Source organism: Arvicola amphibius, chromosome 3 (genome assembly GCF_903992535.2).
Source record: "Arvicola amphibius chromosome 3, mArvAmp1.2, whole genome shotgun sequence".
NCBI lineage: Eukaryota > Metazoa > Chordata > Mammalia > Rodentia > Cricetidae > Arvicola > Arvicola amphibius.
The window spans coordinates 24,569,905-24,597,553 of NC_052049.1; the positions used below are offsets into that span (position 1 = coordinate 24,569,905).

At 45.3% G+C, this 27,649-nt stretch overlaps 2 protein-coding genes across 16 annotated transcripts in view; one reads left to right on the plus strand and one right to left on the minus strand.

The window, feature by feature from the left end:
- Lmbrd2 (LMBR1 domain containing 2) overlaps nucleotides 1-8,480 on the minus strand; it is a 76,741-nt gene extending 68,261 nt beyond the window's left edge. For 7 of the 12 annotated variants that reach the window (XR_006020773.1, XR_006020774.1, XR_005284652.1 and 4 more), the window contains exons 1-4: nucleotides 8,456-8,480; nucleotides 5,923-6,062; nucleotides 1,099-1,202; nucleotides 55-536 (exon numbers count right to left, since the gene is read on the minus strand). The gene's annotated coding sequence lies outside the window, so the exon portion shown is untranslated. Of the gene's footprint in view, nucleotides 1-54; nucleotides 537-1,032; nucleotides 2,490-2,963; nucleotides 3,073-5,922; nucleotides 6,063-8,455 lie in introns of those variants that run through there. The other 5 variants (XR_005284653.1, XR_005284654.1, XR_005284655.1 and 2 more) reach the window with 5 other exon arrangements.
- Skp2 (S-phase kinase associated protein 2) lies at nucleotides 109-27,459 on the plus strand. Of its 4 annotated transcripts, none has more exons than XR_005284662.1 (11): nucleotides 109-605; nucleotides 1,092-1,363; nucleotides 10,948-11,059; nucleotides 13,732-13,875; nucleotides 15,289-15,423; nucleotides 16,846-16,944; nucleotides 17,851-17,981; nucleotides 21,816-21,867; nucleotides 21,995-22,102; nucleotides 25,538-25,993; nucleotides 26,641-27,274. XR_005284662.1 is itself a non-coding variant. In XM_038322498.1 (11 exons), the coding sequence occupies exons 1-11, from the start codon at nucleotides 562-564 to the stop codon at nucleotides 27,302-27,304; spliced, it is 1,284 nt and encodes a 427-aa protein (XP_038178426.1). In that variant the 5' UTR covers nucleotides 109-561; the 3' UTR covers nucleotides 27,305-27,459. The 4 variants fall into 4 exon arrangements, 3 of the variants coding, with proteins under 3 accessions (XP_038178426.1, XP_038178424.1, XP_038178425.1); XM_038322498.1 differs by lacking the exon at nucleotides 25,538-25,993 and adding an exon at nucleotides 26,262-26,284 and having other exon boundaries at nucleotides 27,141-27,459; XM_038322496.1 differs by lacking the exon at nucleotides 26,641-27,274 and having other exon boundaries at nucleotides 25,538-26,374.
- The last annotated feature ends 190 nt before the right edge of the window (nucleotides 27,460-27,649 follow it).

Sequence of the window (27,649 nt, forward strand, 5' to 3'; positions counted from 1 at the left end):
GGGACCCCAGACCCCGACGCGCCGCACGCGCCCCCCCCCCCCACCCAGGCTCACCGTCGGATCTCTCCAGACAGCGCCCGGAAGGGACTGAGAAGCTTCGCGTCCGCCGCAGTCTGTCGGCGTCGGAGAACCACAGTCCGAGGCGACCGCAGCGGTGGTCACCCGAAGGCCTGTGGGCGCGGGGAAAAGAAAAACCCTCACCCAGTCAATCGGCTGACATTTCCCAGTCAGTCTGAGCTCCGCCCACTTCCGCTCGCCCGTCCTCCACCCCCCCTTCCATCCCCGTCCCGCCCTGCGCCGCGGGGGGTTGTGGGTATCTGGAGGGCTGGGCAAAAAGAAGGAGGGAATCTAGTCGGACAGCGAGCCACGCCCAGAACTACAATTCCCAGCAGGCGACGGGGCGTCAGAAGGCGGCTGCCGGAGAGCGGGATGCAGAACTCCGCGCGCGCGGTGGTGATGGAACGTTACTAGTTCGCGGGTCCGGCTGTGGGGCCCCGTGGGGGGAATCTCTCTGCGCCGCACGCTGGAGCGGGAGGCTGGGAGCAGACAGATCTTCAATTAATGCACGCATTCAAAACCCTTGAATCCGTGGACGCAATGCACAGGTAAACCGATTGCAAAAACGGGGCAAAGCATGAATGAATCTTTTGAATGCTTTTAGGCCGCGAATGTTGCTCCTTGCTCAACTAATCTTGTTTTGTGAATGGTTGCCTAGCCCCTTTTTTGAAGAAAGTGGATGGATGCATGCTTTAGTGAGGATATCTATGTGCCTTTCAATTCGGCTTCCTAATTAGGTTTTCCTCCCACTCTTTTGAATCATGGTATGAATGCTGTCCCTCTTTTTTTCTCCACGGAGAGAAGGTATTGAGGCCTGCGTGACCATCAATCCCAAAGCCTTTCATAGTGGGGTGTGTATGTGTTTCCGATTTTCTCTTTCCTTCTTGGAAGCTCACTGCAGGCACGTTAAATTGCAGTACTTTTTCTTGGTGTGACTTTTCCACACTGTGTGCTTGACGCTTCTTTCATTCCTACCTTGGAATTATCTAGGGGTGTGCTTTCAAAAGGATTGGGGAATGTATGCCCTTCTGCAGGAAGCACCTTCAGGAGATTCCGGACCAGAGTAGCAACGTCACCACCAGCTTCACGTGGGGATGGGATTCCAGCAAGACTTCTGAACTGCTCTCCGGCATGGGTGTCTCTGCCTTGGAGAAAGAGGAGGTGGACAGTGAGAACATTCCACATGAACTGCTCTCAAACCTCGGCCACCCTCAGAGCCCCCCAAGGAAACGGCTAAAGAGCAAAGGCAGCGAAAAAGACTTTGTGATCATCCGTCGGCCTAAGCTCAATCAAGAGAACTTTCCAGGTAACGTATGGCACTAAAAATTGAAATTGTGTAAGAAATGGATCGAAAAGTGTTCTGTTTGAACTAAGTTGATTGAACTATTTCCTTGGGGAATCTTTAGGATGGGTACCTAAAACCGCCTAGTTTTGAAGTGTTGCAGTGAAGTGGAAAGCAGTCGTTTGAAGTCTTTCGGAATCTTGGTAGGTCTTTATCTTCTGGTCCACAATTGACTTGAAACTTTTAACCCACGAGACAGCCTTCCTGCCCTTTTCCTTACAAGGGAATCTCCCTGCTCAAAGTCCAGCTCAGCACACTGGTAAACGGGAATATAAGCAAGGGTCTCAGAGGATTGCTTTGGTCTCTAGTGCACTGTTCTGCACCAGAGTGAACTTTATGTCGTAAGTATTTAGGTTACTTGTAGGCTCATTAGGAAGGTAAATATTAATCTAGGAGGAGGGTGTTTACCTCCCTGCTCCACTTGTAACAGACTCTTGGGATGTTACGTTTCCCTTACTGTAGCATTATAGTTACAATCGTAGAGCCCTAAAACTTAGTCTGATCCCTACTGTCCCCCTATATCCAAGTAGCCATTATGGCTTAACCTCATGTGTAACAAAGGATCCAAACTTTCATTACCTCCTCCTGAATTACTGTAATGGGTTTATAATTTCAGCTTTCCTCTCAGTTTTATCTCCCGGAGATAAAATGGATTGATGAAAATGGGATTTACCTTAAATTACTCCCTTACTAGTGACTCCCACTTCCTGATTCCCCAAGCATTTGTAAATCAGTGCCCCCAGGGTAGATCAAGACTCGCACTCACACCTACAGAGTAAATATAGTGTATTGACCTGAGTCATTGTAAGGGGTTTTGTGTGTGTGTGTGTGTTGTTTGTTTGTTGGGCTTTTTTGTTTTGTTTTCTTTTAGTCTTGTAAAAAGAATGATTCAGCAAGCATTTGCTGCAGAAATACACTGTGTGCTCCACAGTTTAATGCTAAGAATACAGCAGTGAAGAAAACGTACACATTTTTAAAGAGCTTAGAGCCTCCTTTCCAGGGAGATTATACTGTAAATACAGTGGACACGCTGTTTTATAGAAGGGACTAACAGTCCATGGCAGCTAAAAACAAAAATACATGAAGTGTGGGAGAATGGAAGTCCTGGAGTCAGAAGATACATTGCAAACTGGGTATTGACGAAAACCCTTAATTGGGCAGCGACCAAATTAAGCAAATTACCAAAGTAAGCAAAGGCAAGGAGGGGAGAGAGCAGGAGTGTGTCACGAAAATGTCTCCTGGTGTAAAGAACCCAAGGCAAAAGGAAGAGCCACTGTAAAATCCCAGAGAACAGGACGAGCCCTATAGTAAGGGTAGAATAGGGAGAAAGATGGTCCCTGGTGGAGTTGAGTACTTAACGATCTTCCCTCATTGAACACTCCCAATCCTTCTTTTTTGTTTTGTGTTTGTTTTTTGTTCTTGTTTTGAGACTGGGTTTCTCTGTGTAACTGACCCTGGCTGTCCTGGAATTCTAGACCAGGCTGGCCTCAAAAGGGACACGTTGGTAAACAGACTGAACTGTAGCAGGCAGAGGATGGAGGATACATGCTCTGAGACTTGTTACCATATGGGGAGCGAGGAGCTGTGGTCAGAGTCTGGCCAGAGTTGAGATTGTCGGAGGAGGTGAGCCGAGTCGACACGGAAACGGGATGAGTGATGAGTGGGTAAACAGACTGAGGAAAACATAGAAGTGAAGCCTTGCAGAGCCAACATAAATAAGATACCCATTTTGTAGTCTGGTGTGGTGGTGGTGCACGCCTTTAATCCCAGCACTCAGGAGGCAGAAGCAGGCGGATCTCCTGTTAGAGGCCAACCTGGTCTAAGTGGTGAGTTCCAGCAGAGTATCTCAAAAAAAAAAAAAAAAAAAAAAAAAAAAGGAAAAATCTGTTCTGGCTTCTCAAAACTTCTGTAAGAAAGGGAGCGAACCCACATCAATGCCAGGTGTGGTGTCTGGTGGCCACATCTATAGTCCCAGGGCTTAGGAGGCTGAGGTGGGAGGCTCGGGGATTCCCGGAAAGCATGAGCTTTGCGGTGAGGCTGTCTCAAAATTGGAAACCTAAGCAAATAAATAATAATAGATGAGATCAACTAGAGAGGTATGGTGGTAAGTTCAGACAAATCTGCACTTGAATCCTGATGTCACCATTTATCTCTCTTGGGAAATTACGTGAGCTATCCTCAGTCTCTTCATCTGGGAAATGTAGCAATAATTCCTACTCAATGGGTTGCTGTGAAGATTGAATAGACCTGTGAAGCTTTTATTATGAAAGGGGCATATAATCGTTAACATTGGTTGGCAAAATTTCCAACACTGGTTTGGGAAGTCAATTGACTTATATAATGTGATATAATAATGTTAAACTGACCATAATGTTATTCTGACTCTGCATGAAGAACTCTTTCTCTTTAAAACTTACCGTGACTCCTATTTTTAGCGCCTGGATTTTAACCCTAGCAATTTGGTGTTTGACCAGCCAAATGTGGTGGGAGATGCTTCCTGCTCAGATGAGCAAAGTTTGATTAAGTTGCCCATTGTGGATAGCTTTGGGTCTGGAACGGGACAGCCCTACGTTGTTCCACATTCACATGCCCACAGACGTTAAGTCAAAAGTCGTTTTTGACGCCAAGCACCGTGAGAACCAGGCAGAAGATAAGGGAGAGTTGCTGTCACCTAGGAGTTTAAAAATGGAGGTCAGGAGGAAAGACGAAATACATTGTAGCAGTTCCCACACAGCAATATGAAGCCTGGGCGGACTGAGGAGACTTTGAGTGTCCTGGGGCAGGATGGGGGGGGGGAGTTCTTTGTGCACCGCTAACTCACCTCCAGTCCTGCTGGTTGAGTGAGGGCCTTCCTTCCCTCAGCCAAAGCGGAGAGGAGAGGACCTGAACTGGCGCAATCAATGAGTCTCCACTTCGTTGTCTTTGTTTCTCTATTTATTACTATTTAGGACAGACCTTGCTGTGTAACCCTGGTTGAGCTGGTATTCACTGTGTAGTTTTCACGTCTCAGCCTTCCTCTTGCCAGCCAGCCTCACAAGCGCTAGGAAGGCAGCTGTGAGATACCACACCCTGCTTCTCTTAGTTTATTTAATAGACTTTCCTCGTCCAGGATGACCTTGAACTCAGGACAGTCCCCTCTCCACTTGATTGCAGTCAGTCAACCCAGAAATGAGCCTAGACTTTAAGATTGACTTTTAAAACGTACGCCTGAAATGAGCAAGGAAAAATCATGACTTTTAGGATTATTGTGACCTAGGAAATAGGGAAGGCAATGGCATGAATTTATGCATACATGGACTTACATGTGCGTGCATTGGTCAATTGCTGTGACTAAAGAGTGGGCTCCTGCTGTAAGCTGAGAGAGACAGCTGCTGGAGAGGAGTCCCACCAAGCCCTCTAAAGCGAGCCTAGGCCTCCAGCGTAGCTGGGTTCTCACTGCCGTGAATTTTGCTTGCAGTTGTCAGGACAGGTGGCTAATAACTCTGCCAGGATTAGGCAGGACAGGCTCCACCTGCTGTACACAGCGATCTGGTGACTGGCCCAGGGCTTTCGTTGGTTCTTTGCTAAGCAAGCTTTCCCCACAGGCTGCGTTCCAGCCTCACATCTGGCAACCCCTCATCTGTGTATGTGGGATAATGAAAGCTGTGTGACCGTCCTATAGCAGAGCAGGTCTGGCTGTCTCTTGGGGCCAGGGTACAGAAGGAATTGGAAGGAAGGAGTCCAGAAATGAAGCCAGCAGCAGAAAGAGGACAATCACGTTTTGTTTATGGTTATTAAATGCCTGGTCCCTGCCTTTTAAATAGGTGAGGACCATGAAAATGTGGTTGAACTAATGTGTTGAGCAGATCTTCCCTGGCTGTTAAACCACTCCCAGTTGCAGACCCTACAAAGGTTCTCTCTCAGACTGGAAACTCCAAAGTTCAGGGTATATCAGAATCCACAAGGGGCCTTGTTCAAAGTAAAGAATTCCTGTGCTTCTGATCCAAGAATTTCCTGAGCCTGAGAATCTGTGTGTTAATATCCCAAGGCAAACATTTTTCCTCTCAATGCTTTTTTAGCTAGTAAGAAATATATTTTATATTGTAATAGGGGGATTTGAAACAAGAGATTCATAGAACTATCATTTTCCTATCCCTAAGATATTCTGTTCTATAAAACACTATTCTTATAATGATAATAATAATAATAATAGTGCTGGGAATATAGCTCCACAAGTCAAGGCTTTTACCTGCAATCCTGAGACCCTAAGTTCCCGATCTCTCGAATCTATAAGGTAGAAGGAGAGAGCCAACTACCACAACCTCCACACCCCTACCCTTGCTTACACAAAATAAAATGTTTTGTCCAAAACAAAATAATAATAATAATAATAATAATAAACCTACCAAATTGATTGCATGATCCATCAACTTTAGCTAATAGTTCCCAAATCTCTGTTCTATGGGAGTCATTTTGGGCACGCTTCCAGTCATCTTTGTTTTATAGTTTCTTTGCATTCACTCAGCCTTTGTATTTTTACTTACTTATTTATTTGCTTTGAGACTAGGTATCCCTATGTAACCGTGGCTGGAACTCACTGTTCAGATCTGGTTGGCTTCAAAATTCCATACTCTTCCTGTCTTTTCCTCCAAAATGCTGGGATTATGGACATGAGCCACCAGCCCTGGAAAAGAAGATATCAATTAAATGCTGGTCTAAGGATTGGGAATATAGTAGTAACAATGAATAAATGGTCCAACTATCTTGTTCGCCCTTGTTCTTTTGTTATTTCTCCCATCCCACAAGGGTGAGCAAGTCTTCCAAAGAAATATTTGGCCCACTGCACCCAGAATGCAAATATAATAATAACTGGTACCACCTCGTGCCGTGTCTTTATTGGGACAATGAAGGAAAATTCAAATAAAGTAGCAGAAATCTGTGCACTTAGTTCCCTAAGAAGAAAGCATGCACTATCATGTGCCACCCAAATCAAGCCAATAACAGTGATCAAGATGTGCGTCTCCTCCATAAAATCATTTATTTAAAAAAAAAAAGTTAGTATCAGGGTCTTAGTACCTTCTCCTGAAATACAATTTGATTATAAAAGGCTAAATAGAGGAACTGTGTATGTGTGTGTACTGTCCTGCTTGTCTTTAAACGGCTGATTAGTGAAGTGCACTTTCTGCTCTTTGAGAAGATCCAAACTGGAGTCCTATAAGCTGCTCACAAGTTCCTGTAACTCCAGTTCCAGCAGATCCAACCCCTCTGGCCTCTGTGTGCACCTATTCCTATGCATACATATCCACAGACACATCTGTGCATATAATTTAGTTATTTTTTAATCACAAGTTAGGGTATTGTTTTGGATAGGCAGTTTGAATCTTGAGTGTTGGTGATATTCAGAGAAATAAATAAATAAGACAAGTCAGCTATACTACAGAGATCCTACACACCCCTCTTTCTCAAGGAGTTTGGAGGGCATGGACAGTTGGCCACAGATAAGGAGGCTGGGCTTGCTTCTGAGGAGAAATTGGAAGCTGTGGTGGTTAGCTACCTTTGTATACCGCCGGGGTGAAGCCTTGGTGGTTTCTGCAGAAGCACGTGGAGAAAAGACCTCTGAATAGTCCCTTCCTGTGCTTGCAAACAGACCAGGCAGCCATGTTGTCAAGAATCCAGGAAACAGATGGCTGATGTTTTGAGAATTAAATACGGCAAGTAAAATTAGATTAAGTGTATCACAGCCTGGATTTCAGCCACCAGTGTAGCTACTGGAGACAAATTTCGGTTCCATCTGCTGGGACAGCAGCCAATTCCAGGCTCATCTACCTCTACGCAGAGCCCCCAGAACTGGGGTTGTCCTGTATAGTCAACTAAATGGAGCCCTAAGTACCTTGCTGCTAGCTAAGGTTCTATATACCCTGGACCTGCGCCTCCCATTTGGTGGTAAACTCAGTGATACCTCTCAGCATCTCGACATGCTTTGCTGAGCTCTTTTATCTTCCATCCCCTCTGTGGGCCAGCAGGATGCTGTGTGATCCTCTGGCAATTACACTCATGCCTGCAGTGCCATCTGCCACCAGGAACTTCATCAGACTTCCACCTCTGTGACCGTGTACCTTCGCTTTGGGGTGTGGGAATCTAGAAACCCATGATTACCTCTTGGTTCTGTCATCTATCTAATAATTGTCACCTTTGTAAAATTATTTGACATGACTGAGATAAGTGTCCTCATAAATAAAAATGAGATTTATAATACCTAGTATATAGGTTGCTGCAAAGATTAGCATCAGTGTAGTTTTTACAAATGGCAAGAGCTTTTAGGGCTTCTAGTAGATGCAGTTTTAATTGTTATGTTATATATTTATTTAGTAGCCCATTTGCCACTGAGGCTTTTGGACATGAAAACCTCCCACGATGTTTGTTATAAGCCAATCAATTATTGGTCAAAGAAGAAATTGGTCCAATGAAGGCAACGGTCTCGCCCATATTTAAAATAAAACCAGCATTCTTCTCTGAGGTGTTCGTCATTCCTACATGAAGTATCAGTCAGGCAGTTACTAATATTCAGTATCAGGTTCTGTTCTTAGCGTTAGGCATGTGGTAATTAATTGGTTAAGAAAGGTTAGCCAGTCACACGAATAATTAACAGAGGAATAAATGGTTCGATGCACTCAGCAAATATTTATCAAGTGTCAATCCCATGCTAGCCGGTGCACATTGCAGGATGTGCAAACCTGGGTGTGGGACTTTAGTGGTGACCTGGAAATGCTTCTCTGAGCAGATGTCTTTTAAGCTGAAATCTGGGATAAGCTGTACTACAAAGCCTCCCTTACGATGGATGGTTTTGTTGCCTGGGCCTGCTGGATTGCATCCAGCATTATGGTATTCCTCCTATCATGTGACGGCTTCCTACTGTTCTACTTTTTTCTGCTTGCTTAGACGTTCTTAATAAAATAGCAGACACCAAACATGATCAGATCCTGCCCTGCGTTTCTGGACAGGCTTCTCCAATTCCCCTCCTTGTGTCATTTTTAATGGACATTGTAGTTGGCCAGCCCATAATCCCTTGCAACTCACCTTTTCCATAGTGCCCTAAACTCTCTCCTGAACGCAGCAGCTGTGCTCGAGGGCTTTCTCTGGGCAGGAATGCTGAGGAGTTAACATCGAGCCCAGAGTTAATGATCAGCTGCAGTTGGTGAACTCATACTCCAGCACCCATACCCTTGGGTGGGACAGCTCAGAGCCAGGTTCCAGATGGTCTCGGGGATTGCAGGGAACCAGGTATACAACAAGCTGCTTTTATGCTACAGCTGGCCTCCCTTCATTCCCTGTCGTCTTCCCCACCTCTCCAGTGCTTCCTGTCATTACGTGCCAGATAAACTCCTTGAAGTGAGACCCTCAGGACGTGCTTCTGGAGATTGTCAGCTCAGATAGAGGGAGATAGGGGTTGGGTAAATCCCCTGCGGCATTTGCACAGGCCCTCCCCTGAACCTGGGGTTTTGCCTGTTCATGAATATCCAAAGCAGAATTGAAAAGAAAAGGAAAGGGGGGGGGGTGTAGTCAGAGAAGGAAAATGAACTGATTTAATGAGGAAAGAAGGGCTCTGTGGGCAGGAAAGAGTGCCTCTCTAACTCCATAATTTAAAGTCAACATCACCTCATCTCCACAGTGAAGAGCTTTGCAAGATACATCTGCTTAGTCTCATTCCTACAGACCTAGAGAGACTCAGTTACTCAGCCTCGCAGACTGGGACCACCATGGCTGGGGTTCCAGTGAGAGCCGAGTTCTTTCTTAGTATAGTAATTCTCAGCTACACTGGGGATGGGACGGGATAGTCTCCGTAAATCATAGGAAAATCTCAGTTTCTAGCGCTTGGGAGCTAGAGAGAGGCAAGAGGATTGGGAAATCAGCCTTCAGCTGCACAGTAAGATCAACGCTAGTGGAGTACGTAGCCTTGAGACCCTGTCTCAAACACCGAAAATGGATTAAAAAAAAAAAAAAAAAGGAGAGAGACAATGACAGGCCTTGATTGAGCAACGAGGAGCCACTACTTCCAGAAAAGTCCCCTGACCACTCATCTGCCCCAGGTGCTGCCTAGACATCTAGGCCCTCCTGTAGCTAAGCATGATCCTTGAAATATCTTTGTCTCAATTTCTAAATAGAGTAAGGATTGGGAATGTAATTAGATTCTCTTTGTATCCCTGGAACAAACCATGGGATTCGTGCTCAGTGAATATATGAATGGATCAAATTTTACTTTCTAGTATGTAAAAATAAGTTTTTCCTTTGCAGGATCTTGTGGACAAGTGGGGCCTAAACAGATGAGTGGATAATTAAATCGTGTATATAAGTGACTGTCATTGATCATGAGGCTTCCCATAGGAGGGGCCCTTAGCAGCAATTTTATTTTAAATGAATAGCATCCAAATGCAACCCTGAATGACGTATCCTAAGAATTCCAGTAGGTTCTAATGGCTGGAACACATTTCCAAAGAAGCAGCAGATTAAAGAATGAGTTGAGGCCTCGCAGGAAAAGGTCGAGCTTTGCGCTCAGCCATGTGGACATAAGCTGAGTGTCTGGCTCTGTTGAAAGGGTGCAATTGAAAGACAGTCCAGGAAGACTGTCCCAGGCGCCACCCTCCTCAGCGCCCTTCTCCCTTGAGGCCTCTTCCAGTGTTCACAGTGCCTGGTTGGTGGATATGCTCTATAAGCTGCAGATCCCGCGAATGCAGGTTTCTCTTCGGCCTTGGGGCAGGAAGATACCTGAATTAGATCAACTGGAGGTAGCATTGTAGAGGAACCGCCGAGAAAAGCTGCGCTGACCTTTCTCCCACTCCAGTCTGTTGTCACACAGCCACGGTGATCTTTCCAGAACTTAAATGAACTCCTGGCAAGCCTGTGCTCACAATCATCTTGTAGTTCCTTGTTAAATCAAAGCCAAGGTCTTCATAGCTCCCCCACCCCCTGCTCCTCATTCATTTTCTACCCTTCACAGTGTTCTTTAGCACAAACACGCCTGTTTCCGGGTCTGGCACACAGGGACTGGGCCTATTCCCTACTTGGGTCCATCCTGACTCAGTGATCACTGGCCCCAGGAACACCCTCCCCCAACACTGTGTTCAAACCTAATGGCTGTGCCTAAGTTTCGCTACCTGGCTGAATTTTTCTGCGTAGCTGGAATCTACTCTGATAGGTAGCAGAGAATCTTGAAATACTTGTGAATTAAATGAGAACTGGGTGGTTTGGGCATACACCTTTAATCCCAGCACTCTGAGTTCAAGGCCAGCCTGGTCTCCAGATCTAGTTTCAGGACAACCATGGCTAACACAAAGAAACCCTGTCTCGAAAAGACAAGAGAATATGGGGGGGGGGGGGGCACATCATTCAAACCACCACAGTGTGTAAGTCAGTGTATGGCACAGAAAAATAAATGTGAAGATAAAGAATTCCATTTGGCTAAAATGCTGTTTAAGCTAAGTGGCATGTGGCTGATAAATGCTTGGAGAGGCCCCGTGACTTGGACAAGGAAGAATTCAGTGACAGAAACCCTGTTTTTGCCTCCTTTGCAGGTGTTTCCTGGGACTCCCTTCCAGACGAGCTGCTTCTTGGAATCTTTTCCTGCCTATGCCTCCCTGAGCTGCTGAGAGTCTCTGGGGTCTGCAAGAGGTGGTACCGCCTCTCGTGAGTATTTTTCATTCTTTGGGACATATATGCAGGGAAGGGCAGGAAGAAGGCCATGTGCTCATTCGAGTCTGGTGAAACCAACAACCAAGTAGAGCATAGCCGCCCCAAGCCAACTAAACACCTTTTTATTATAGTTAGAAGTCTGTTTCCTCCTTTCCCAGTCAGAGGGAGGAGTCTCCTGTAAGTCTATTGCTCCATTTCTGGCCGCCGTTCTGCCCTGTGTTTAGCTCCGCCCTTGTTTGCGAGGTATACACCTGCTTGGGCCAGGTGGCATGCTAAGATCAGGGGCGTTCTGGAGGGTGGCAAGACAGCCCAGTACTGGAGACCAGACTGGTAGCCTGGGGGAGGGCTACAGCCTCTGAGCGTGGACAGAGTGTGAACCCAGCCTCGTTTACATGCTCCACATGTCACCTCTGAGGCTAGCTACCCTGGATGTAAGATGGCCACAGTTGCACCGCATCATGGGATAGTCGTAGCGGATGAAATGAAAAATGCCAGTGCATTGCCTGGCTCGGCACAGGTGCCATCTGGGGTAGTCTTAGTCGGCTCTTGGCTATATTTAAATTGTGTGTGGTCGAGGGGAATGAACCAGGAAGGAAGTAACAGAGATGAAACGCGGGGTGTTTATTCTTTCTGTTGTTGTCTGGTGTGCTGTGGATTATACCCACTGCCTCAGACATGTGACGTCCGAGCTTTTATCTGAGCTACGTACACCTCCCCCCCAGGCCCAAGCCTAGGCAATTTTCTTAGGGATGAAAAAGTTCGCATGGTAGTGGCTACATTTCACCATCCCCACCAAAGGACTTTTTCCCCCCACCAGATACGTATTTCTTCACACCATGCAAACAGACCTATTGACCTTTATAAAAAACGTGTACATATTTAAGGTATGCAATCAATATGATGGTGTGCTGTAGGTGTAGGTCCCTAAATAGCTGCTGTCCTCAAGCTAATTAACATACCCGTCATCTTACATAGTTATTTCTCCATGGGTAAGGCTAAAGCACCTAAAATACACTCTTTAGCAGAAGTTTCCAAGTCCAGGACAATATTACCAGTCCTCTGGTAGTACCTTAGCTCCCAAGACTTGTTTATTCTGTGTCTACCCAGTGCCTTTGACCTACATCTTCCCTTTGGTTCAGTAACCATCTCCGTTATGCTAGAATAATAACCGACATAGCAGTTTAATCTTCGGCACGGGCTGAAATGACAATTTTGTATTACTCTTGTTTATGGGTTGAAGAAACTTCAGGAGCAAGAGCAGTACTTTGTGACGTGAACTTTAAAATAAGACTTGTTAGCGCGCCAGCCTTAACCATTGCTTGGCTTAGGATTTGGATGGCTGCTGAGTTCATTTTCCCTTTCCATGTTAACACTGTGTTATCTGGGGCAAGGTGAATGCTTCACGACTTGTCCTGGGTTGTTCTAGACCTACTAAGCCAGCTGTTGTTTACCTCTGAAAGGAGAGACATTGAGATCTGAGATGCTCGAGAGTGATCTGCTCTTAGAGTGGACAAGAAAAAGATACAAAGCATGCCACCTTCTAAGGATATCATATCCAGAGTCTACTCTTCCTCCTCCGCTCCCCCTTCTCCCCCCCAGACAGGGTTTCTCTGTAGCTTTGGAGCCTGTCCTGGAGCTAGCTCTTGTAGACCAGGCTGTCCTCAAACTCACAGAGATCCGCCTGCCTCTGCCTCTCGAGTGCTGGGATTAAAGGCGTGCGCCACCGCCGCCTGGCTAGTCTACTCTTTTAATAGTCCAAATCATAAAACTAGCAATTTTTTTGTAGCAAAATTATTCCTGAACTGGCCAGTGAAGTGTTTATTTCCAGTATGTCTAAAAGGGAAAGTTCTGGTGCAATAAGGCCTTTAAAATGCTCTCTCATAGCCGGGCGGTGATGGCGCACGCCTTTAATCCCAGCACTCGAGAGGCAGAGGCAGGCGGATCTCTGTGAGTTTGAGGACAGCCTGGTCTACAAGAGCTAGTTCCAATACAGGTTCCAAAGCTACAGAGAAACCCTGCCTTGAAAAAACCAAGGGGGAAAAAAAACCAGAATGGTCTCTCATTTGCTTGCACTTAATGCTTTCTCCAGCTTTTTCAATTAAGTTCAACTGTGGATAGTAAAGCTCTTATTGTAGGGGCTAAAGAGATGGGTCAGTGGTTAAGAGGCCTTGTTACCCCTCCCCCCAGTGGACCAGAGTTCATTTCTCGGTACCCACTTCCTAGCTGTGTGGTCGATGTATCTCAAAATAATTCCGACTTTTCTTCATTTATATTTTCATGGACCATGGTAACTGTGGCAACCCATCAACACATAACAGTGGAGAACAGGATTGTTTGGGAAGTTACTTCCTCCACTATAATTCACCTTTTTAGGTGATTTTTAAACGTTACACTCAATGATGGTATTTTGTTCACCAGTTCTATTATTTGCCAGTCTAGCATTTGATAATCTAGATTGAAAATACAGAAAGGGAAAATACAGAAAGGAATCTTAATCAAGAAATGTTCAGTAATTCCATTGTCAACTTGGAAGCAAAAGCTCTTCAGATTTGCCTTGAGGAGATTCGGTGGCCATGCTTCCGTGTTCGTAGCGACTTTAATGGGTTCCCAGGGTCCCCAGAATTCACTGTGGCCAATTTACCAAATCAAGCACCTTCCCATTTTAGGCTCGATGAGTCTCTCTGGCAATCCCTCGACCTCGCAGGTAAAAATCTACACCCGGATGTGACTGTCCGCTTGCTTTCTCGAGGGGTGATCGCCTTCCGCTGCCCACGGTCGTTTATGGAACAACCATTGGGTGAAAGTTTCAGGTAAAAGAGAAATGACTGAATGTTGGGGTGAAAAAAGCTCATGCACCTTTTTTTTCTTTTTTGAGTCTTAAGCCTGTGAGGGGTTGTTTGTCGTGTGAGCTGTCAGTTACATATTGTGCCATGTGGCCTCTAGCTTGAAGCATGGCGTGGGTTTAAGAGCTACTGGGGGGCTTTCCCCAGGGCCAGAGATGTTTGTATAGGGACGTCTGAGCCTATGACTCAGTGTTAGAGTACTTGCCTAGCACATATGAGACCCTGGGTTCGTCCCATTTTCTGAAAGGAAAACAGTACTCATTAGCCACCCAGTACGAGCGCCCAGCAGGTGGGGCCGTCTCTCCCAAGGGCCAGAGCTGTTCCAGGGCCACATCAGAGAATGCAAGCCTGCTACTTCCATCCACACTGCCCATCCATAATAAAGTGAGGGAGAGTATTTTCATACTTGCGTCATGGGCTTTCTGTCCTATCACGGACAGGTTTGCACCCTGAAAAGAATGCCTTCTTTTTTTGTTTTGTAGACTGTTTTGAAAAGATACTTCTCTGGTGCTGCAAACTATGGAATACTAAGGTTTCGTGCTATCTGATGCCCAAGAAGAATAGCTAGATACGGAAGAGAAAAGCAAGCTAAAGACAGTAGAACATGTCTCCATTCTAGTACCTTCTCCTTCTTTCCAATGTCCGTTTCCTCTCCCCACGACTTTTATTTATTTACCCCAACTCCTGTTCTTCCGTAGCCTGTCCTTGTGTTCCTGCCAGGGTTTGTCCTTCTCTTCCACGTGCTGTTCTCAGACAAGCTGTGTCCTGTGCACCCACATTTATGCTCAGGATTCTCCAATTCTTCTGTTCCTTTTCTCAGTTCCTAGTTCTCATTACCTAAAAGCTTCCACCCCCGAACTTCTGAGTACTTCACTATCAGTATATCTAAGTGTAAGCACGGCCTGCAATTAAAACTGGTTCCTCCACTGTCCTCCCTGTCCTAGTAAACACTGTTGCTCACCCACTCAGCCCCTACCAGTGCCAGAAGTCATCATAGGCTTACCCCACTCCCTGGGCACGTGTACCCAGCTCATTCCTGTGACACCTGCCTATTAATGTTCTTACTGGGAGCATGTTGGCAGCATCATCTACACTTGGCAAATCTTGGATTTTAAAAATGAATGAGGACGGAAATTAGCTAGAAGCAATTTGTTTTATGACCAGATCTTTATTCGGTATTTAAAAAGTGAGTGTTTAGTCTGATCTGTGATCGCTCATGCGGGGGCAGGAAGGGTCAGATCGGATCTGACTGTACTTGTGTGAACCACCAGACGGGGCCTCTTTTCTCCCCTCCATGCAGGGGCAGGAAGGGTCAGGTCGGACCTGACTGTACTTGTGTGAACCACCTGATGGGGCCTCTTTTCTCTTCTCCATATTCAGCTCTTTTCGTGTGCAGCACATGGACTTGTCGAACTCAGTCATAAATGTGTCAAACCTCCATGGGATTCTGTCTGAGTGCTCCAAGTTGCAGAATCTAAGCCTGGAAGGCCTACAGCTTTCGGATCCCATTGTCAAGTGAGTGGCACCAGAAGTATGTTGCAGACGGTTGCTATATATGGCAGTGTTTCTTGTATATGACTACAGGGTCCTCATATATGTCCAGTAGGACATACCAGATATCCAGAACTGTCCGGGGTCTTCAGGACAACAGACATTTGAATACTGATCATATGCCAGACCCCATTCTAGGTGTGAAAGACAAAAGGCCAGACAGTATGTGGGTGAGACAGATAATTAGAGTACAGAGTGTTCATTAAATGCACTGGTGGTTATGTGGCAACACACAGAGAGACCCAGTTGAATTTAAGGAGGACATTCTTCTCAGTCCGAGTAGTGACTTGTAGGCTGGCCATTAAGACATCCCAGTAGGAGATCTCAGAAGTGATCAGACATCGGAAGCAGCCTCGGGAAAGCTGCCGCTGTTCTGACTCCTAAGTAGCTGGCAATTGCCGGAGCACGGCAGTCCGGGAGATGAGGAGAAGCATGGAGACATGTAATGGGCCTGCTGTGGAGATAGGGGGTGGGAAAGGCCTTGAAGCAGAGTGCATCGTGTATCTGAAAACAGAGGGGCCATGTCAAACTGAAACGTATCTGCTTAGTTTGCTAGGGACCACATGGGGTTAGTTGGACAGACAGGTTATGTCGCTGGGCTATTCAGATGAGAGCCAAGGAAGCCTGATATGCTTGGAACAAGAATGGTAGCAAGTATGTAGCAAAAACTTTAACTTAGGGGATACTAAGTTAAAAGTCATGCTGAGAGCCAGCACCTGCAGTAAGCTCTTGCCCTCGCCCCTGTCTGTGAAAGCTGAGCCACAGACTAGCTTGTCCACGTTCAGTTATTCAGTACCAGGCCAAGGCGTAACTCCAAAACAACTGGCTATTCGTCCCCAGGTTCCCTAATAGAGGGAAGGCAATAAAAGATACATTTATTGGTGTTCCTTGTGCATTTACACCGCAAACACTTTGCAAGCAAATCCTTCGGTGTATTATGTAATTCAACCCATGCTTCTTCTTCTTTTTTTTTTTTTTTTTTTTTTTTTTTTTTTTTTTTTTTTTTTTTTTTTTTTTTTTTTTTTTTTTTTTTGGTACAGCATTTCTCTGTAGCTTTAGAGCCTGTCCTGGAACTAGCTCTTTGTAGACCAGGCTGGCCTCGAACTCAGAGATCCGCCTGCCTCCCGAGTGCTGGGATTAAAGGCCCAGCTCAACCTTGTTTCTAACCCCACCAGTTTGCCACAGTTGCCAATCTCCATGTGAGTAATGGAAGCAAATCAGCCTTCTGTGTCAAGAGATGGTGAAATATAGATTTTTAAGCCCACTTCTTACTCACGAGCTTATGTGCTTAGTTATTATATTTGCCCTCCTCCTCCCTAACAGAACAGCGCACACAAGGACTCACCACTGATGCTGTTCATTCCTCTGGCATTTTCTCTTCCCTAGCACTCTGGCCCAGAATGAAAACCTGGTACGGCTGAACCTCTGCGGGTGCTCTGGGTTTTCCGAATCTGCCGTGGCAACGCTGCTGAGCAGCTGCTGCAGGTAGGAAAGGTCTGCGCCGTAGCAGATACAGTGACGCTACACATCTGGGTATCTGGATGTGCTTTTGAGGGCTGCCACGGTCTCGGCCTGGGCAACGTAGCATCTGGCACGAAAATGTTCAGGCTGAACTCAAAGTACGTTCGTCAAGGAAGGACACTTGGTTAGTGATCCCTTCTCTGCTGCTGTTAAAGGGAAGTGGAAGGATGTGTTTATCACAGTGTGGTTGGCTTAGATCTGACTAAGCCATATTGAATATGGGTGATAAGATATGTACTGCTAAGTGAGAGGAGACATGGCATGAAGAATACACAGTACCTATAAAGTAGATGCTCCTTGTGTTAATAACTGTCTCTGTGTCTTTCTGGTACACCATTTGGCTGTCTCCTTACTGTTCTCTCAAAGGGAAATGGCCTTGAATCAGAACATCACGAGGCAGACAAAGCATGTAGCACTGTGTTCAGTCAGCAGAGATGCAGACGGAGGGAGGGAGCCTTGACTTGGAAGCTCGCTGGCTCTCCTCGCAAGGAGAATCGGATGCAGTTCATTTGTGTAGCGTCTTGGTCTCTTTCATTAGTAGTCAGTCCATGGGTTTTATAAAACATTTGAGTTGGTAGCTGCCGGGTGCTGTTTTGACAACAACCTAGGTGGTTTGAGAAAGACACATACAAGCTATAGATTTCAACCTGCATCTCCAGGAGGCAGTGTGTGCTCTGGCCTCGCCACTGGGTAAATTGCAGGCACAGGTGTTTAGAGGAGAGAATGCAGTTGTCAGTGAACGAACGACACAGGGTGGCCTGTGCATGAGGTAATAAAGAACCTGGTTGTATATTTTTGGCGTGTGCTGCTTCAGTCACCCTCGTCCTCCTGATGGCTTCATGCCTTCCCTGCCGCCCTTCCTTCACGCAGACTGGATGAGCTAAATCTCTCCTGGTGCTTCGAGTTCACTGAAAAGCATGTGCAAGCGGCCGTGGCGCATCTGCCGGCGACCATCACCCAGCTCAACCTCAGCGGCTACCGAAAGAACCTCCAGAAAACAGGTTAGAGCGTCGAGGCCCGGGCATCTGAGCTGCTTTACGGCTCGCCTGTAAAATCTCTGCAGCCTCCAGCGTGCGTGCTGTTTATGTCTTCAGCAGAGAGATTGTTCGTGGGAAGAGTTAGGGAAAGGGAAAATAGCTCCTGAGCTGGATTCAGGCTGAGTCCAGGGTCTAGACAAAGAATCTTTTAAAGTAACGTGTGTGTGTGTGTGTGTGTGTGTGTGTGTGTGTGTGTGCATGTGTGTACGCATGCATGCAGTGTACTTGGAGGCCAGAGATCAACACTGGGTGATTTCATCAGTACTTCTCTACCTTAAAAAAAGAAGTTACGTATTTTTCTATTTTATTTTATGTGTATAGGTGTTTTGCCTGTATTCATCATGCCTGTACCCTGTTGTCAGTTTTTTTACTCTACTTTTAATAGGCTTTTTGGGGAGTGGCCCACCACCCGGCTCCCAAATAAGTCGCACACGGAGGCTTAGTCTTAGTTATGAGTGCCCAGCCTTGGCTTGTTTCTTGCCAGCTTTTCTTAACTTAAATTATCCCATCTATCTGTGGCCTTGGGGCTTTTGTCTTTCTCTATTCCTGTATGCCTTTTCCTTCCTTCTTACTCGGTGTCTGACTCTGTAGCCGGGTGGCTGACCCCTGAAGTCGGTCTCCTTTCTCGGGCCCCATCCTCTCGTGTTTATTCGCTGCCTGCCAGCCCCGCCTGCGTCTCTCGCCTGCCTCACCATCAGGTGTTTTAGACAAGCAAAGTAACACAGCTTCCCGGAGTTAAACAAATGCAAAGTAAACAAAAGCAACACACCTTCAAATAAGATTCCCTATTAGTACCCCCACATGTATGCAGTGCCTGCAGAAGCCAGAGAGGGCAGCAGACCTCCCGGATCTGGGGTTATAGTTTAGTTGCCTTGTGGTTGCTGGGACCCGAACTCCAGTCCTCTCCATCTTCCCAGCCCTTCCTATTTTGTCTTTTTAGGCAGGGCCTCTCACTGATTTTGCTACTGACTGACAAACAAGCCCATGGGGTCCTCCTGTGACTTCTGCCCCACCCAGTGTTCTTACAAAAGTGCCACAGAGCAAACTCAAGCCCTGGGACTTACAGACAAAAGCGCTTACATCTCCCGAGTCCCAGAACTACTTTTAATAAACAAGATTACTCTGCAGAACCCCGATGTAAAAGTAGGTAAACACAGTAGATTGAACCATTAACGGACCAAATATATTTAGGGGGAAAAAATGCATCTGTATTGAACACGTTAACTTCTGGGCACAAAGCACTCCTCAGTTCAGTGTAACAACTACACACTCATCAACCATATTGGTGCTAAAAGTAAGCTGACAGGAGGAGATGCAGAGTGACTTCAGTGTCCTTGGATCAGGGACTCAAAAGGATGACTGAAAAGTTGTTTTCAGCTAGGAGCAGCTTTGCAAAGTCTGGACAGCATTGCGTCTCAGCGCAGGGGTTTGCTGCCATCTAGTGGTTAGATGCCAGAATTGCTGCTGGAGAGCGCAGAAAAATTAACTCGGGCATCATCTGGCCCAGAATGTCAACAGTTAAGATTGAAAACGCCTCAGATAATAAATTTATATTTACATTTTCTACTTTTTTATTCGGTCTAAAAGACAATGTTGATGAACACAGGCATTTGAAGTCTGGTGGGTAGCAGCCATGGTACTGACTTGGCTGAGCTTTGTATTGTGTGTGTGACACTGAGTCTTAATTTGCACACATAAGTGGTCACAAGAGGAAATTTTTTAAAAAATGGCTTTATAGCTCAGTCTCTGGCTAATATTCACTCCGGGCTGCACAGAGCCAAATTAATTTAGGTGCTCCAATAAACCCTGTGTGGTGTCTCGTGGGTGTTGCTGGCTCACCAGGTGTGGGTAATTTGCTTACTGAAGTTTTAATTATGCTTAAAGAGATGTGAGTCAGATATCTTGAAATGCTTCATAGCATTTAAGTAGTATTTGGAAACTACTTTTCTGGAGCTTAATACGTAAGCTCTGACAGACCAATGGATATAGAAACGTTCTTCATGAGTGGCCAGGGAGGGGTTTAAGGCCATCCCTGTGTAAGGACTCATATTTTAACAACCACCGTCGCAAATGACTGTCCTCAGACACAGAGACGGGGCTGAGAGCTGCAGCCATGGCTCGATTTCCTGTCACTCTCCCTATGCAGCTCTGGGCATATTTTTCCTTTAGACACTTTAAATTCTGAGTATAGAATTATACGGTTATTCTTGGAAATCAAGGTCATATAAAAAATACACAAAGCCAAACAGATCCGTGGTGAGCAGACTTCCCAAATGGTATGAATGGAGTTGAAGATATGAGGGGGAATGGATATGGGGGAGGGGAAACTGCGGTTGGGATGTCTTGCGTAAGAGAAGAATAAATTAAATAAAATTTTAAAGAAAGAAAAATAGAGTAGTGGATGGGTGGAATGTGGCAGGAAGGGACTAAGCTTTATGTAGACTGGTCAGAGAGAGGACCTCTGATCCCGTGAGAGATAAACAGGAGTTTGTGGGGAAAGTTCTAGAACTAGACGCAATGATCAAAGAGAGGATCTTTTATTTCGACGAGAGAGAAATACGCATAGGTTTGTAGTAGAGCATTCTAGAACAAAGGACCACAAGGACAAAGGCCTTTGATATGGGAGCTGGTGGCAAAGGCGAGGTCACCAACACAGAAGACACCAGTGAAGTGTGGTGGGGCGGTGATACGGTCTGGCTTTACGCTGTTCACTCTGGCGCCATGTTGAAAATAGGCTGCGGAAGGGGGTGGGATGCAGGAAGCAGGGAGGACAGTTGGGAAACTAAGGTGGTAGCATTTAAGGTACTAATAGAGGGCCGTATTTGGGCACATTTAGGAAGCTGACCCAATAGGATTTGGTGACAGGCTGGATAAGGAAAGAGAATAAAGCAGTTACGTGTGATTCCCAAGGTTTGCGCCTTAGTTGCTGTCCTTGGCGTTATGTAGTACTAGGGCAGGAAGGAGTGGAGGAAAGGGAGAGATTTAGGGCAGAAACTGGTTGTTTTAAACATAGATTGGGGTGACTATCACACAGCCAAATCAGTATGTTGAGAAAGCATTCGAAACTACAAAACTAACATAGGGCACACCTGTGAAAGTAGACATTCGGACATTAAATGGAGTGTCAGGTTTAAATAAGTAACACTTAAAATCGGTTTCTCTGCTGACAAAGTAGCTCGGTTCGTGTCACTCTCTTACAAATTCTGCCAACCATATAATGTCAGTACTTGCTAGCAGCAGTTAACAGTCCGGAGTGTTTCCTTCGAGCTGGTTTCCTTTTATCTGGTTTTTTTTTTTTCTTTATTTCTACACTCCTTACCTAACCCAAAATTCTGCAAATAATTTCTTGAAAATTGCATTTAAAACTTCAACATACGGAATTTGCTGGGTTGTAATTTGAGCTAGAAACCTATTTGTTAGTTTTGATACAACTTTTTTTTTTTTAATAAATAGTTGATGATTCCCACTCGCAAAGTTGAAGAGCCATCTTGATGGAATATTATTTGACTCTATGTACTGGCATTTGGTTTCCCTGGCTAACGTGGACTAGGATTTCCTTTTCTCTTTCCAGCCAGTTGTTACCCAGGGATTTCACACAGCTCCTATAACATTTACAGTGGATTCCCAGGTGCTCACCTGGATTTTCTCAGCAGGAAACTTTTTTCTATATGGAAAAACTGCTCTGACCGCCTTGCTGCCAGCTTCCAGTGCGTTGTTGAAGAACAGCAGCGAGAGCAAACACCCTTTTCTCCTTCCTTATTTAACTGTGACAGTGACCATCACATTTGTTTTTCCTAGATCTTTGTACCTTAATTAAACGGTGCCCCAACCTCGTCCGCCTCGACTTAAGGTACTGTTTTAGATCAAAATTTGGAATATTTGGGTTGTTTGGAGATGGGGCAGGGTCTAGTGAAGGCATCCAGTGGTGGTATGCTCAGTCTCTGGGTGTTTCTGAATCTTCCTCCTTCCTGTTGCAGTGACAGTATCATGCTAAAGAATGACTGCTTTCCAGAATTTTTTCAACTCAACTACCTCCAACACCTCTCGCTCAGCCGGTGCTATGATATAATTCCTGAGACCCTACTGTAAGTATGTCTTGTGTTTATGCTAGTAGAAAGCAGGGATAGCACTTGGTAGTAAAACCCATCGTTACTAATGGATGACCACAAAGGGAACATTAGTATTAATATGCTATGAAATGTCTAGGAAGGGATATCAAAATAGTTCATAGGATGTTGGATTAAACTGTCCGGTACAGTTGAACCGATCTCATTAGCGTTTACTATGTAACTGTCGGCATCACTGTGTCAGAATCCTGTCCTACTGTCAGTGAAGGACTTAGAAAAGAAAGCTTTTACCCTGAAGGAACTCACTGTGAGCCTAGGAGGCAGACCCAGTGGGAGTGGAGTCGTTTGAGATGTTTTCCATTCGTTCTTAAAGCTGTGCCTGGGCTTACCGGAAAAGTTCCATGATCTAATGATGAGACTACCAGACAGCCAAGGACGGTGAAGAACTGGCACATGTGTAGGAGCGTCTGGTGCTGTCTGAAGAGAGGATATGTTATGTGGGTTCATGGAAATTAAGTCTCTTATCTCCAGGCATTGCTTCTCTCATTCCAAAGGGCTGTAATAGTCTTCCTTATACCACATGAAAAGCATAGCGGTTTTATTGAAAACCACGAGAGGTCAGTATCTTGCACTTGGTCAGGTGCCCTTTTTACTGCAGCAGGGTCATATGGCTTGAGGAAGACTTTTCTAGTATTTATCTTGCTAGCAGAATGTCAGCAATAATTCTTCCTACCTAAAAATGGCGAATTAAAAAATTTTTTTTCATGGATTAGATCATACAATTTCAATAACAAATGATCTGTTGAGAGTTTAGTAAAGTTGGGAAGTCTGGTAATTATGTGACTGGATTAATCATTTTAACTAGTCTCGTAAGCCTTAGCTAGTAGTATGCTATTTGAAAAAGCACTACCTAAAAAGGATGCTGATTTTTCTTGAACGTCTCTCAAATGTTACAACTCAAATTCGTGTGCATAGAACTCTGATACAAATCCCTGCTCTTATTTTCCAGCATCCAGAACTTCTGGAAGCTTCTAGTGTCCACACAGAAAGGTTTCTCTGTCATCCATTCTTGCCATCTGGGCTTCGCATCAGCCTGCACAGCTGGCTAGGAAGGGAGACTATTCTTTTCTGGTGTCTTTTCTCAAGCAGATCTGTGAGTTTGTTCCTTCGCTGCGAAAAGGAGCTGAGCAGGACTTAAATGCTTGCTTTCCCTCTAGCAGAGGCGAGGGGAAGGCTTTGATCCCTCACGTTTGTTCAGTGGGATCATGGTTTCCCTGCATAGTAGTCTCCATGTGGATCGATGGGGAGGAGCCTGAGCCTGACGCTCTCTACGCCGGTGCCAACCTCGGCATCATTGTCAAAATCTGATCATTAAAGAAGAGCATCAAGGGCTCTAGTTTCCCGGCAGAGCAGCAGAGTAGAACGAGAACAAGATGATGTTGTCCTCGAACATCGGCATGTTTCTTTGAGCATCATGTAAATACTAGGGATTCTTTCAGATGAATTCATGCGGGTCCTTTTCCTAAGATTAGTCACTCTGGCAACTGAGGCGTTTGAAGTTCTTAGTGGCAATCGCAGCGTGTCGCAAGGACACTAGCCACACAGCAGCTCTCCGCATTGCAGAAGAGCTCTTATCTCAGAAGAGAAAATAACATGAGCCTTTGACAGTGTTCTAAAATACTTCCAAAGCCTTGGAGTTCCCCACCCCTGCGGACCCCTGTTAGAGTTACTCTTTCCTTAATTGGTCTTACTTTCTACTGGATTTTCTTCTAAGAGGTGATTTTGTTGTTGGGTCCTGTCCCGTCTTCTGCAGCTCCCTTCCCATGTGCAGCACCATGTGTTGGCCTCGCCAGCTTCCTCCCAAGGTGGCTGTACCAGTGCTTCCTCCCCTGCCATCTGCCACCATTCTTCTCTTCCCTACTCCCCGCAGTTTCTTCTTTGAGATATTATCCATTGCAGATGACTCACAGCCTGGCTGCCTGCATATCCCAGAACCTGAATTTTCCCAAGCATGACCCTGTTCTCAAATGCTGGCTTCACATAGGAGTTGTTCCAAGGATTGCTGTCTTGGTGTTCATGTTATAACCTGGTCTGCAGTGCACAGCCTTTGTATCTGTTTCTACATTCCAGAAGTTAAAGGTGCAATGTGTTCCTCTTGACTTTCATTTTGATCTATGGCCTCCTGATCTCACTGCCCCTTAGAAGCAGGCACGCTTATTTTTAGATAGAGCTTTTCTTTGCCGTTCATCTTGGATTCCACAATACACACTAAATATTGTGGCACTCAGCTGTACCATTCATAGAGAGGGGTAATGGGAAGACCCATGGAGCCTGTTCAGCATGGATGGTCCTTAGATCTGATAAACCATCTGATTTCTAGAACCATTCAGGAGGCATCAGGAGTTCTGGAGCAGGTGAGTGGCATGAACTGATTGAGCCTTCGGGAGGATGTCTTGGATGTGCATGGAAAATGTGCTGGAAGGACTGAGACACTGGCAGCTGAGTGACAGTACAGACTTGCTTTGTTTGAATAAGTATTGACGATGACAACATAAGGTCACCGCTGGGCACACTGATCTCCAGCGGGTTTGGCTGAATTCCCAAAGTAAATGTCCCCCTTCCTGGGACTTTGCACTATGTCCCAACCTAAAGCAAACAGGGATCGGAGAGATGAAGCTGGGCAGACAGACCAATGTTAAGAGGAACCAGTACCAAAGCCACAAAGTGTTTTCTTTGGGTAAACGGGGTCAGTTTTGTGTGACCCCAGATCACACTGTTTAACAAGAAATACATACAGAAAGGTCTGTCCTATCAGTAACGGGAAAAAGTCCTATGTAGAGAAGCGGTCCTTTCTGCTGTAAACTGGTACTCCATTACTTTTCATCTGAGGCCTATATAATCCCTATATAGTGGCCTATAAGAAATACCTTAAGGAAGTCACCCGTGGGTTCCGCTGCAGTAAGGTTGTTAATGGTGCATCATTGCTAAGAAGCCCTCGGTGCTGCTGGTATTGTCTATTCAGAGCGCCTAGTTCAGTTAATGGTCACGTCCAGATTTCCTAAATTGCTTTCATGTTGGGGTGGTTCCGACTGACACCGCAGCAGCACAGTGACTTTCACCATTACTCGCTTACTATCTCACGTCACAGTAACCCTTGCAGGGATCTGTGGAGACCAAGAATGGAGAAAGGAGGCAAATTCAGTTCAACTGAAAATAGCCATAAACTTCAGTTCCACAGGATCCAAACGGAGTGAGACACACAGGCTGGTTTCCTGTACCCACAGGCTGCTGTGATTCCCAGCTTTTATCTCCTTGTGTTGTTTCCTTAAATCATTTACTATAAATTATGGTTTTAGGCTGCACTTTTGTAGACTGATACACATTACAAACAATGGCTTATAATAACTTGTCTAACAATTGCCATTCACCCTGACATTTTCTCTTCCTTTCCAGTGAACTTGGAGAGATCCCCACACTAAAGACCCTACAAGTTTTTGGAATTGTGCCAGATGCTACCCTGCAACTATTGAGAGAAGCCCTTCCCCATCTGCAGATTAATTGTGCCTACTTCACCACCATTGCAAGGCCAACCATGGACAACAAAAAGAACCCGGAGATTTGGGGCATCAAGTGCCGACTGACCCTACAAAAGCCCGGTTGTGTATGAAGGGCTTGCTGCGGGGCGATGTGGCCTCTTCCTCTCAAGTGAGGAACGCAGGCAGCAAATCCAGTTGCTGGAGACCTTGGTTACCTTTCCCATTGGTTTTACTTTAGCGCTCACTGTGCATGTATGTTAGGGAACCATTTGCAAGGGAGAACTATGAAGTGTTGGCGGTTTCGAGAATATAGAGATGATTGCGCCAGTGCTGTGCCCTCAGAGTCCAAGTGCTAGTTCTTTGGAAATCTTGGGTGAGCCTATTCTTTCAAAATAGCTTTTTAAAGCAAAATTTGAGCCAGTTCTTCCAAGTGCCCTTCAGATTATAAGTCTATTTAGAATCAAGTTTTCAGAATTACCCCTGGCTCAGTTTTCATGGTGTTTGTCATAACTTTTTATCTATTTAATTATTCAGTATTTTATAAAACTTGATTTTGAAGAACGATAAGCTATATGTACGGGGAGTTGAACAGAAAGAAACATGGGCTGGTAGCGTTTGAGGCAATCTCTTCTGGGAATTAGCATTGTGTGCAGGTGTGAAGTTAGTGTGACAGAGACACAGTCCTGCATAATATACCTTGAACTCTAAAGGAGGAACAGAAACGGAGAGAGACCCAACCGTGAGGACAGAATTGGTATAGTCAGGTTCCTATGAAGTAGCCATCCATGTTTTTAGGTGCGATGCCGTGTTCCCAGAATCCTAAATTAGATGAGGAAATATAATCATGCTTTTTTTTTAACTTTATAATCCATGTATGTTATGTGGTCTGTTTAGCTTTTTAAATTACTTGCTTTGTTTTAGAAATATGGTATTCTAATCAGCATTCTTGAGAAATCGGATAGAACTCTGAGCTGATCTTGTTTGCTGTCTCTGTTATTTTTATTCTACTCTGAAATCAAGGACTTGAAATACTTTTAAGTGGTCTTTCACAGCGATGGCTGGACACTGCCCAGAAGGTTACTGGATCTCAAGTTCCCTAGGTAGAGCTGCTGCTTTCTCTCCGTCAGAAACGCTCGAGAAGCAGGTGTGTGCGCAGCTTCCATGCACCTGGCATGACCTGCGCTTCACCTAAGTTTTTAAGACTCACTGGGCATTAAACCTTTTGATAACAGATGTACTTTTTAACACCTGATACGCAGAAGCAAAAGGATCAAAGTATGCTTCTTAGACAATGAAAAGAAAATTAAGGCAGTTACCTCTTTTGAATACGATAGAGCCAAAATACGTTTCTATTAACTTTTTCATCAAAGAATCGTACTGTTACAACAATATGAAGTGCCTTTATCTGCTCAGACCTAAAGAACATTTTAAAAAGTGTAACACAGGAATAATTTTGCATCAATTGCCGAGTAGTTAAAGTGCTAACTACTACTTGAAACTATTGTTTACAGATTAGTGAGGGCTGACAGTGGGCTCTGGCTGGACTCTGGCCTCCAGCTGCCCTCAGACATGCAGGACCTCTTCTTCCTTATTCAAGTCCAGCTGGGAGCTATTTTGCCAACATGTCGCAGTAATCTGTATTTTTGTATGTGATTTCTACTTTTATAGACTCATTTTAAAATAAAGTACATTTTTATAAAAACGAGTACTTGAGCCAATTTGTATCCCTTTTTTCTGCAGTCATGAAATTTAGAAAGCATCAGTTCGGGTTGCCGTTTGGGTCAGATAAGATTTCAACCTCGACCCTGATCTACTGTCTGCTTTGTGTGCTTGTTGTCAAAATGAGTTCATAATACATTCTGAAAAGTGCTAAATACCAGCTTGTCAACCTTAATGAGCTCTCAAGAATAATGATATTTGCCGGGCGGTGGTGGCGCACTCCTTTAATCCCAGCACTCGGGAGGCAGAGGCAGGCGGATCTCTGTGAGTTTGAGGCCAGCCTGGTCTACAAGAGCTAGTTCCAGGACAG